Raw genomic sequence first — 12,417 nt, 5'->3', positions numbered from 1 at the left:
CCTGAAACTGGATCCAGAAGCAGCAAAAGCGCTCCAGTTACACCTGCGCACCGAGCGTTTACCGTCCGCTCAAAGCCCAGGGCAATGCCTACGCGCTGCATGGAAACCGGGTGTCATTTCATACCAAAATAATTAACTCTTTGACTGCAGCTCGGATGAACATGAGATTAGGACTATCCCAGCAGCAGACAGCAGTATGTTTGACTTTCAGGTAAAAATGAGATGGAGACTATCCCAGCAACATATTGTCGTATGTTATAGACTTTCATATTAAAATTAGACTATCCCTGCAGCATACAGCGGTACGTCAGAGACTTTCAGATGAAAATGAGACTATCCTAGCAGCATACAGCGGTATGTTAGAGGCTTTCAAATGAAAATGAGACTATCCCAACAGCATACAGCAGTATGTTTGACTTTCAGGTAAAAATGAGATGGAGACTATCCCAGCAACATATTATCGTATGTTATAGACTTTCATATTAAAATTAGACTATCCCTGCAGCATACAGCAGTACGTCAGAGACTTTCAGATGAAAATGAGACTATCCCAGCATCATACAGCGGTACGTCAGAGACGTCAGAGGAAAATGATCCCTGATAAGGCCATTACGGCAAATGTGCCAGAACCTTTAGCGCATTGTTGGCTTTGTTTTCATCCCTCATGAATATCTCACAGCCTGCGCAGGAATGGGAGGGTAACACGAGTTCAAATGTCAGAGGTGCTTCAGGTGGTGGAACACTGGGCGTGAGGAACCCTCAGCTCTTTTCATTCTGCTCTCTGCTGGTGTACACTCAACACATGACTATAAAAACCTGATGGTTTATTTTTTGTTTTTTTTTAGGTGGGCTGTGGAAATGAAAATGGCTCCTGAGCAAAGTCTCTGCCAGCTTCTATCTTTACTCAGCCTTTTCTCGGCTGTTCATTTGGGAACCTCGTTGCCCGACCAAGCGGAGAATACCCATAATGCCACAGGTCTCGCTGATGTAACCACGCCTGCCTCCAAACCCAACTGGAAGAGTGCCACCACAACCTCAGCTGTCCGTAGGTCCAACCAAAGCGTGTCAGCCACCACCAAAGTGTCCCCTAACTCTGCACAGAGCAGTGTCATCACCACAACAGTCGCCCAAGGTTACACACAGAACGGAACTCTCGCCACGACTTCCAGTTGGAACGCGATTGCCACGACGGCTTCCACGAACATCGATGCGGACGCGACTTCTTCAAACCCACCGAACGACACACGGGGGCTGTCGGACTCCGAGCTGCCACTTCGTCCCACAAACTCGTCTCGGATCACTAGGCCGACCACAGCCACGACTCCTCCGGTCAACGCCGCTCCACTGCCGGCCGCTACAGCCAGGGCCTCCGATCCTCCATCGACGACTCCCACAACCCACAGAGTCCAATTGGCGGTAACTGTTCCTCCTCGTGACAAACCGAAATTAGCACCAACACCCGGGGCCACCAAAACACTCTCCACCACACTGGGTAAGTCTCTTTTATTCTTTCACACAGAGACTCATCATGAGTAGCATCATAGATCCAGTATAAATTAGGCCGTCCCTTCTGGAAAAGGAAACACCGCCAAAAGTAAAGCAATATGGTACAACACAACCTTATTTTAATTATAATTAATTGAATTTATCCGTGTGACTTACAGTGATTAGACTAAGCGGGGGACAATCCCCCTGGAGCAATGTGAGCTATGTGGCCCAACAGCTGTGCAGATCTTATTATGGCTACACTGGGGCTTGAACCACCAACCTTCTGGGTGTCAGTCAGTCAGGCTACAGGCTGCCCCAATCTTCAACAGTACACATGGTTTTAAAACTTTTAACGGCATATTGTAAATGTTCTCTTGAATCCTTCACTTCCGTTTCAGGTGTACCCTTCAAACCCAGGCATTCAACACAGAATATGACCATCATTTTCAGTTGCCTGCTTGGAGTCCTTGCTCTCGTGATAGTCCTGTACACCCTGGACCGATGCAAGCAGAAGAAGACCCAATACCTCCATCGACCCCTCTACAACAACTCAGAGGAAACAGGTCAGGAATCGATGCTTATATTTCCCATTTCTCCAGCCCACGCTATTTGTTATTTGAAATAGGTCCACCCTTTCTCAAATGAAGAATTTACCCATGTCATTTTAGTTATGCAGCATCATAGCACACTGCAAATGGAAAACCAATTGGAGAAATGGTCAAATCAGTTTCGGTTTATCACAAAGAGACACTGCATCTCATCCGTTGTTCATTTTTCGATGTCGTTGCAGCGGACAGATTTGTGCCAGCAGACGACACCCTGGTCATCTCCGGTGGTCTGTACGATGGACCTCGCGTCTACAACCCCACCATGACGACCGCCAATGAGGACGAAGACTTCCCCTGTGACCAGCCTCCGTTTTCCTCCAGATCCACACAGTTCCAGCTGAAGCTACTGAAGGACGAGGGGGAGAAGCCGCCATCTTACGAGGCCTCAACCCGCCAGACATCTCAGCGTATGGACCAAGAGGCGTAGCCCACCAAACCAAACATGCCTTCTGCCCGATGAGGTTTCGCTCTCTCTCTCTGTGCAAAACATCGCTAACGCTCTTTCCTTTGTTGGCTAGAAAATGTTAGCACACGTTATGTACTGTGCTGTGTACAATGAAACATCTCCCAGCCAGGTGGACTACTGTTAAATGTCTATCCAATCTGCAAAAAAAACCCAATAGGTAGGTCTTCTCTAAAGGAGGAACCATACCTGAGAGAATTAATCAATATTTCCTAATAATATAAGAAAGAAAACATTTGGATCATGTTCCCAGTCAGTTTTTCCAGCTATAGCACTTACTCTCATTGTGTTGAAATCTGTGACAGTGACTGAACTGAATGGGAAGATACGATAAGGCTTTGAAGAAGGGTGAGAATTTTATTATAATAAAGTATGCTTTAATCACACTGTAGAACGCACAAGTGGCAAACATCAAACACTTTATCCAACAGGTGCAAATTGCATCTAGTAACAAGACTAAAAAGGCACATAAATAATTTGTAGGCACACAGAACATAGTCTTAAATGTGTAATGAGACCTAAAATATCTGTTTTTGTTTAAATTACCGCTAGAAACAGCACAGAGATCATATCAAATACAACATTAAACCATTGCCTTTAGAGATAAAATCAACATTTTGTTCTTAGCATGCTACATTGTATGCTGTCCTGTCAAATTCATAGCTCCCTCCCCATCACATCAACGATTTAAACTACAGCATGAACATATGTCAAATAAAATAAGAAAAATTCCAAGTCATGTCAGAACTAGTCCAATAAATGTACCATTAACATGTATTGCTTAAAGATTACGAGATCATCAGAATCCGAAACGGCTAATTAAAACAAGTCCGGCAAATACCGACGCGAAACCCACGAGAGCGGAGCTACGCAAAGATCTTCTCTGACCCGTTCTTCTTCCTCTTGTCGGAGTTGGTGACGGCGGTCCAGCCGGCGTCGCGCATGCGTTTGACCGCGGCGAGTTTCAGAGCCGCGCCGGGGGACCTGAACTCGGCGGGACCGTCCGGCTGAAAGCAAGCAGAACACTCGCCGATCAAAGCACCTCATTCACAGACTGACGGAGTATGGCCAGTGAGCCAGTCGCGGCGGGTACGGCTGTCGTCAACTCTGCCGTGATTATCTGGCTGTTTCTCAATGCTGAATCTGCTCTGTATAGTCTTAATCTAGAGGCTCTCGGCGATGCGGGCCGATTTGACGTGAATCTGCTATGGCGGGATTGACGAGGCCGCAGTGTTTGCGTGCACGTGAAGAGGTTACTTGATTGCACGGGGCACAGAGTGGCACAGGTGAGCTCACCTTCTTGTGTAGGCTCCCATGCTGCTGCTGAAGAGGACCAGACTCACCCAGACGCAGGCTTCTTTTGAAGCGCCCAGACTGGGCTGAAAAGCTCTATGAAAAGGAATAAGATCGTGACAAGAGCGCAATAGTTATACACTGGTCTATTATTTGATCGTGATACAGGGTCGTTCTCAAGCAGTTATAAAATGTACTATATTTTATGAAAGGCCCTGGAACTTCAGTTAAAAATAACGATAACGAGGGCAATATCGGGACAATATGGAATCATATTTAGTCTCACATTGAACATGTTATAAGGGTCGATATGTAATGGATAAATGTAGAGGGAAAATAGATGGCTAACAAACTGAACGCATCGATGGCAGAAAATGTGAAGAGCGTAGTGCTATAACTGTGACGATGCAGACACAAACACTCGTGTTTTAAACAGGATTTACCAGAGAGTCGTTCAGCTCAGAGCTGTCAGACTTGGGGTCGAGCTCCAGGGTACTTCTCCCCAGGAGCAGACATTTCCCGGGCGATGGGGGGGTGCGTATCCTGTAGGACTGGATCATAACGCTACGATTCACATACAGGACTTTTCCCACAGTAGCCATACACGGCAACGATACAGAAATAGCAACGGGATAACAACTTTCGTCGAAAAAATTAGAACAAACAGCTGTAAAGTAAATTCAAATATTTCATGAGTATTTATTTTTGGATTTGTTCCCAGGAGATAAGCACTCCTGAATAGACTGGAGTTAGCACCATTTTGCTGATTAAAGCAATCTGTCTTTTAGACTCATTGGACCTCATGTAGAAACCACTTCGCATGAACAGATTTGTTCTTAAATCACTGGTACGAGTGATTTAAGAGAACTTGATGTATTGACCAATTTTCTTTCATGTTTAGAATTTCTTCTGAGACAGGAACAATATTTACGAGTGGTCGCGTTCTACAAATCACGCAAACAACGCACTCCATTCATTTTCTATGGAGCGAGGCTTGAGGCTCATACTTCAAACTTCAGGATCATACTTTCAAACTACATTGCTTATTTCTTGCCTTTTCAGAAACGTATTTTAGTGGACTGTTTAGGAGGAATAAGGGAAGGTTTATAGGTTCAAATCTTCTCACCATATTATTAGTCTACCCCATGAGTAGACTACGCCGTAGACGTAAGCTGTTCTTGTTAATCCCATTGGCCGTCTATCTGACGGAACCCACCTGCAGTACCGTATATACTGTATTATATAACTGACATCTGCATTCAGGATAGTTGTCGAAATGAAGTTAGCGCCGTTTATTGAATCTGACGTGGCACTCGTCCGAGCCCTTCATATGAAAAAAGTAAGAGAAATGTATGATAAGAACACAAAAATATTCTTGCATGAGGACACCCATTGTGTCTTGAAAACAGAGTGTGGATATTTTTTTTATGTAGTTTCTGAACTATTTTGATCTATACACTGCTTTTAAACCCAAAGGGCTGACAGTGCAATACATGTGTTTAAAATGTATATTAGTCTTAGATTTAAGCGCTCCTTAAAGGCCTACTTGAAAAGCGAGGCTGTGATTGGTAGTTCCCCTCTCATTAGCTTGTGCACCTGTGTGATGCTGTGAGGTTGGGTATCAGAGACTGATTCAGCACACAACACCATTTCACAGTCAGTGTGCTGGACCTTTTAACCACATCTTAACAAAAACATCCAGTGTGGATCATTCCTGAGTATAATTGCTCAAGTGTTGAAAAGGTTGACTTTAAAAGTGTCTTATAGTTATTGGTGCACATTTATAACACTGCGACTAACTTCTCCTTTGACAACAAAATAGAGACATAGGATGTAGGCATCAATTGTGTATTATAGCACTTACAAGGAATGTACGTTTGATTGTATTTTATTTTTCACTTTGTAGTCTCATTTGTCATTGAAAGCCCTTTAAACCCTTCGTTTGGAGCTTTTTTCAGAAGGCAGGAACGTGCCCAGTTCAGCGCAGATTGCCCTACCTTCATGCGTGGGGTCACGATGGCCTTGTTGCCTGAAGCCCTAGATGTTTTTAAGGTTCCACTTTCTGAGACCTTTTCAGAGATCAAACACAGACCAATCTGAGGTTACACCCAAGCTTGCTATTTATAGTTCTTTTTTTTTATGGGATTGAATGGGGATCCATTTCTTTTCAATGTAGTATGAAGAATTCCAATCTAATTAAAATTGAATCTGTCTGGAATTCCTGACCGAGTGAATTTTCATGATTTCTCCTCTATTATGTACATTTTACTAAAAAGTCGACCTGGAGACAGATAATTCTGTCAGCTTATGACGACTACTGTCTTTGAACCTACTGTCTTGTACAGTAAAAACCTACATGTGTACAAGTCATTCACACTGAAATTAGTCATGTGCAGGTGTATACAAATGGAATGCAAATGCAAAAATGTGCATAAATGTTACTTATTCAGGGTTTGCAGGTTTAAAATACATATCTGTACATATTAGCTGGTTAGAATTTAAGTTACAATATGAGCAGAGAATGGCTCTTACCTTCTGCTGCGGTGTCACCATAACCTTTTTGTCTGCAACGTTACTCTGAGCCTCACAACATTCATTTTCCTGTTCATTTGTGAAGTCATAAATGGTCCGCCTGGACTTGACAGAAGAAGTTTTTGGGCTGGGAGTAATCTTCACCCCGTTGGGTTTCACCACAGGTGTCTAGAAAGTGCATTTATAGTACAGCACACTTTCAGCAAACATGGACCCTGCAACACTGCCAGTACTATGTTGTTAAAATAAAACTTTAGAATAATTTCATTTACATTAACTGTGCCCCAAGGATCATCACCAACAGTGAACTGGCTGCAGTATTGGTCTTTAAAATGGCCGATTGGTCAGCATTTTAAAACCCCAGAATAAATATATATATATATATCACAGAATCTCTGAAAGGTCAGATCAGTTGACCTCATGGGGGTGTTTTATAATGTTTATGTTTTTATCATTCTTATAAGTTCCAAACTAATTCTTAAACTGCCCCCAAGATGAGGAGAATGCAGTTGGATGATATCCAGCGTCAGCACAATAGCGGGTTGTGGGGTTGATCTACCACACTGGGGCACAGCAGACTCTGTGAATTCACTGGCCTCACCGATCCTTATTGTTTGCCCAAGTAATTTGTACTTGCGGTTATAGTTTGAGTATACCTTTAGTTTTTTCCCCCGTAACTTTATCTGGGTAAAAAATCCAACTTTTAACTTAAGTACTGTTGTGATCATATATATAAAAGAAAACAACAAAGAATAAGACATTTAGTAAGAAGCATGTCATCATGCTGACGACATACCGGCGGATGCTGGGCCTTGTGCTTACTGTCTTCTTTCAGAGCCTTAATCTTCTTACTCAATGATGTAACTTCCTGTTTCACCTTCTCCTGAACCCAGAAAGAATGCAGAGACATTCTAATCTAAGCTTTTTATACCGCAAAGAAATGCGTTTTCAGTCTTGTAATAAGACTTAAGATCTTTTTTTTTTCTCTTAATTTAAGTAGGAAATATTAGTAGGAAATATTAGCTTGTTTTAAGTTACTGTTACTGCTTGACAAGTGGATTCTTCTCACAGCACTGGTAAATCTTGAAATGAGTCAAACTTTCTCACCTCATTGGCAGTTTTTGTTGTGTGAAAAAGTAACAGAAATAAGATCTTAAGTCTAAATATAAGACTAAGATACTTGTTAAGACTTATTTTTTGTTTTTTCCAGTGTCCATAGTCCAATACAAAGGTTAACGGTTTGTGTAAACTTGCCTTCTCTTTTATTTCACTGTCAAGCTGTTTCTTCAGGTCTGAATGATGTATCTTCAGCTCCGACATCTCCAGCTCCTACAATCAAGTTACATAAAAAAACAGTCCGCTACGTGTACTTAATTACTGCCCTATAATTAGCATTGCTTTGGCTCCAGAAGCTGTAGGGAGAATATTTTCCACTGATCAAACAAATCTAACTGGAACAATCCAATTTGGTAAAAAGAAAACAGCTGTATTTGTGGGCTGGCTAAGTCCCTTGATTACAAAGTGTTGAATGTTAAGGGCGTTGAGAGTATCAGCGCGGTGTGATGATGTGTAGCACACCAGGGAGAGTTTATCAGCTTTAATCTCCGCTTCTCTCTTCCTCTTCTCCTCTAGTTCTGCATCTTTCTCCTCCACCATCTTGTCGTACTGATTCTGAGATAAAGATGAGAAAAACGGGCAGAACAGTTATGAAACCCCGGCCACGCTCTCTGCAGCAGATGCACTGACGTGTGACTCTTGATGTTGCAGCGTTTTTTTGCTGAGCTGCGACTCTCGCCTTGTGCTTGTCCATCAAAGCGACCATGTCGGAGATTTTGTGCTGACATTTCGTTTCCGTGTCCTCCTTGCTCTTGACAGCCTCGGCTGCAGAGAGCTGTAACTTGTGAACCTGCGGAAGCGCAGCAAAGGTTATTGAGAGGCTGTGAGCAGGGCCGCCTGCCTCCTGTATGAAAAAGCCCGGCTCTGGGGAGAGTAACCTTCTCCTGGAGCTCGGTCTCTGTGCCGCGCTGGGTGTGTACAGCCTCGCGCAGCGTCTGGAGCTCCTCGGCATGGTGTGCATCTGCAGCTTTCAGCTCCTGCCTCAGCTCAATCACCTTCAGTGGGAAACAAACGCAACACTTCAATTATAGTCCTTACATGTCTCCTTCATGTTTCAGTTTTGGTCGATTCGGCAGTATCTGTGGTGACGGGTGGTCACAAAAGTTCCTTTTCACACTCCAAATACCACAGTTCAGTTCTAAAAGAAGCTGTGACTAGGAACATGTCGACTGCCTAATTTTCTTATAATCTTATAATCCAGCGGAAGCGGTTTTCTTTTTTGAGAAAGAAGATTGCCTAGACAACCAACAATGTCGCCTGACACGGTAATATTGCACAACATATTAAACTTCATTTTGAGGACACTTTTCGGACTTTATGCGTGTGCTCATTGCATTCAATTTAATCTGCTTTGAATCTTTTAGACTCACTGTGCCTAAAAAAGAGTTTAGATATTTTCTGAGTGTAGTCACTGATCTCTTCAGATCTATACACCCGTTTTGAACTCAAAGAACTAACAGTGCAATACATACATACATATGTTTAAAATGGATATTATTAGTTAGATTTGTTACCACAAGTTAAGTACTCCTTAAAGGCCTACTTGAAACGCGAGGCTCTGATTGGTAGTTCCCCTCTCATTAGCTTGTGCACCTGTGTGATGCTGTGAGGTTGGGTATCAGAGACTGATTCAGCACACAACACCATTTCACAGTCAGTGCGCTGTAATGTTTGAACCTTTTAACCACATCTTAAAAACATCCAGTGTGGATCATTCCCGAGTATAATTGTTCAAGGGTTGAAAAGGTTGATTTAAAAAGGAGACGTTATGGTCATAAGTGCACTTTCATAACACAGCTATCCTACTCCACTGGAGTAGGAGTGAGAAAATGTAGGCAGTAGTTGTGAATTATAGGACTTTTCAGGAACATGTAAAGTTAGATTTTATTTTATACTTTGGAGCCTGATCTGTCAATCATCCAAAACCATTCAAACCCTTCATTTTGAGCTCTTGTCAGGAGGCAGAATTGGCAGAAAGTGTCTGGGGCAAAATGCCTATCAGTCAAAACTCTGGCTATTGTAAATTGAGACGTTTATAATGGGATCCAATAGTTATTTATGGAATACTGCGAAAAATGCTAATTTTAACATCTCAAATCTAAATCACATGGTATCTTTTTAACAAACAATTTTAGTCCATGGAATGTTTAGGCAGGATTAAAAGTAATATTTTAAACACAATATTTATATTTACGGAAATATATTTCTGTAAATATAAGGATGTGTAACAGGGTAGCAGGTACCCCCCCAGTTTGTATTTATTCAAACACTGAAATACTGCCTGAACACAAGTCGCATACATCCCCAGCCACTGGGTGGCAGCAGTATGGTGGGAGACAATGAGAAGTTATTCTTCCTCTGGGAGCTGAGCCCTGTAGGGCCAGAACTCCATGCTGCACTAGTAGTGGCTGCATGTGTGAGCTGCATCTCTGATAATATAATGTCATGTGTTTCAGGTAAGACAAACAACTGTACACCTTCAGTATAGGCTGCATATAGTTAATGACCATACAGGCTGCAGTTTTGCCTTTCTATAGGATTATTGTGGTTGTGAAATGGCTATTGGTATGGAAAGCCGAGGCGAGAGGTTAAATATACCTCTGATCAATTTCTTTAGCCTCGTGTCTCATGGTTATTAATGTGACTGTAGGTGTGAGGTATATAACCTCTTATGCATAAGTAGTTGTGTTGCTGATGACTGTCACAATGTGTTGAAAAGGAGATTACCATTGATAATACAGTGGCAACATGTATAACCAGTGTTAGCTCGCCATCTGATCGATGCAGAACTCTCTGCTGCGCTAATGAATGGCTGTAATTGTGTGAGCTGTAAACATGTCAACTCCTGAGAATGTCAACTCCTGTCTCCTTCCTTCATCTCCCTGTTAGAGGACCAATTGCAAAATGCAAACACATTGAATCACTATTGCTACAAAAATGCCATCGTGAAAGGGTATAAAATGTGGCATTTTTTAAAATGATTTTTATAGGTTGAGTGAATAAATCAAAATTCACCAACCAAGCATCTGTGAATTAAATCAAGAGCATTAGGTAATACTACAGGTAATGTGTAATTGATAATATAATATAATTTGTTCATGAAGTGCAGCACCATACCTCACTTTCCAGCTGACTGCACTTGTCATTCCCTGTTGCAACCTGTCTCTTCAAATTCTTATTCTTGAAAAGATTATCCAGTTATCAAGTTAATTCTCCACATATATTGAAATAAATAAAAAATTGAATGTAATGTACATAAAATAAAATGTGTTATAATTACGTACCTCTTTCACATATTCTTCATGTCCTTTAGTTTTAGATTCCATTTTTGTTTTCAAGGTATTCAGCTGAAGAATAAAATGAGTGCAGTATCATTAAGTAACGAAAAATCAACTCACAAAATAACCAAAGGACAGTAGAGTACAGTACAGTAAGTCCACGACCAGTTATTAAGTGCAGTTGACATTACCTTAACTTCAAGAGCTTTAATCTGTTTTTCCTTTTTTGTCAGTTCATTCTGCAGGTTTTTATACTGCAAAAAAAAAAAGGATTTTTAAAGATTTACTCCCTTTATGATATCAAAATGTAGTTTTCATGTAAGAGGCGTTCAGTGGCTGTTCACAGCCTGGAAATTAGTTCACTTAGGATGGTTACAAATGTATAAACAAACTAATAACAGGCTACTTTCTTTAACGTAGCTGTACCATCACGGTATTAAACAGAATTCCCTCAGCCAATAGCAAGCGAACCTACTGTAATGCAGAGAAGGTGCATCCACTTACACTATCCTCTTGTCTCTTACTCATAGTCTCTGTCTCTCTACCCTGCTCATCCATTGTGGCCTTCAAAGTCTCCAGTTCCTCTCTTGAGGGGGAAATGAACATGATTTAGTACAATCCAAACAAAAACAAAATGCAATCTAGCCTGCTTTTTGTCCCACCTGACTGGGACCCAGAAGGTCGGTGTAGCCATGATAAGATCTGCACAGCCGTTGGGCCCTTGAGCAAGGCCCTTAACCCCGCATTGCTCCAGGGGGGATTGTCCCCTGCTTACTCTAATCAACTGAAAGTCACTTTGGATAAAAACGTCAGATAAATAACAAATTATTATTTTAATTATTAATTGAGGAAACATTCTCAAACTTGCCTCAGCTGTTGTTTCTCTTCTTCTGCTCTCTCCATTTCCTGCACGATCTTCTCCTCATTTTTCTTACTCTCCTGTTTCATGTAAAACGTCTTACAAAGGCATATATCAGCTCATGTGCAGCGGTGAATGCATTAATCTCCTGCCTTCTGCAGCACGTATTATTATAACGCTCTTGCTGCAGGTGGACTTACTTCATCCTCACTATAAATTTAGTACGGGTCTCGGATTGTGTATCCAACTAAAGCACTAGCTCTCAATGCATCCGTGGACCCTGCAGTCTGGAATTAAAACCTGATCATCTCTTGCCGCAATGCATAACTGCTCTCAGCAACTCCCAGGGAGGGAGGGTTTCAGTTCATCGGCCAGTATCTGCTGAGGCCCATCTCTGCCTGCAGTAACTGTGTACTAAGTACAGCTGCTGGACTACAGAGTCTCAATAGTACGCTAGTTACGCATGATGTTGCGGAGGTTGCCCGTGGCAGCATCTCCCAAACTATCAGAAGATGCTGCAGCATCAGAACAGGCTTACAGTACAACTGGTCATACCAAGATTTGGGAGTAAAGGTAAAATAAAATGTTTTGATGAAAAATAACAGTAATAAATAATGCATTTCAGGACTGATTTTGAGATGAAAGCGTGCACACCTTTAGATGAGCTTGAAGCTTGTTTATATCGGCCGCTCCGCCCTCTGCCTGCTGTGTGAGCGTCTCCTTCTGGAGCTGCAGCTCTGTGAAGCTTGCCCTCAACTGCTCGTACTCCCTCCTGCGGAG

At 42.1% G+C, this 12,417-nt stretch overlaps 1 protein-coding gene across 1 annotated transcript; it reads right to left on the bottom strand.

The window, feature by feature from the left end:
- Positions 1–3,425: 3,425 nt before the first annotated feature.
- On the bottom strand, positions 3,426–11,374 carry sycp1 (synaptonemal complex protein 1). The gene is made up of 12 exons (XM_061219964.1): positions 11,283–11,374; positions 10,970–11,032; positions 10,785–10,847; positions 10,618–10,680; positions 7,963–8,495; positions 7,639–7,713; positions 7,181–7,267; positions 6,385–6,552; positions 5,850–5,921; positions 4,296–4,403; positions 3,856–3,948; positions 3,426–3,566 (listed from the first exon to the last, which is right to left on the bottom strand). Exons 5-12 carry the CDS (start codon positions 8,038–8,040, stop codon positions 3,426–3,428), a joined length of 822 nt encoding a protein of 273 aa, XP_061075948.1. The 5' UTR covers positions 8,041–8,495; positions 10,618–10,680; positions 10,785–10,847; positions 10,970–11,032; positions 11,283–11,374.
- Between the last annotated feature and the right edge of the window lie 1,043 nt (positions 11,375–12,417).

The sequence above is a fragment of the Conger conger genome, chromosome 14 (genome assembly GCF_963514075.1).
Source record: "Conger conger chromosome 14, fConCon1.1, whole genome shotgun sequence".
Lineage (NCBI taxonomy): Eukaryota > Metazoa > Chordata > Actinopteri > Anguilliformes > Congridae > Conger > Conger conger.
The sequence above is the reverse complement of the archived record's forward strand: the minus strand, read 5'-3'. Positions and strand labels throughout refer to the sequence as shown.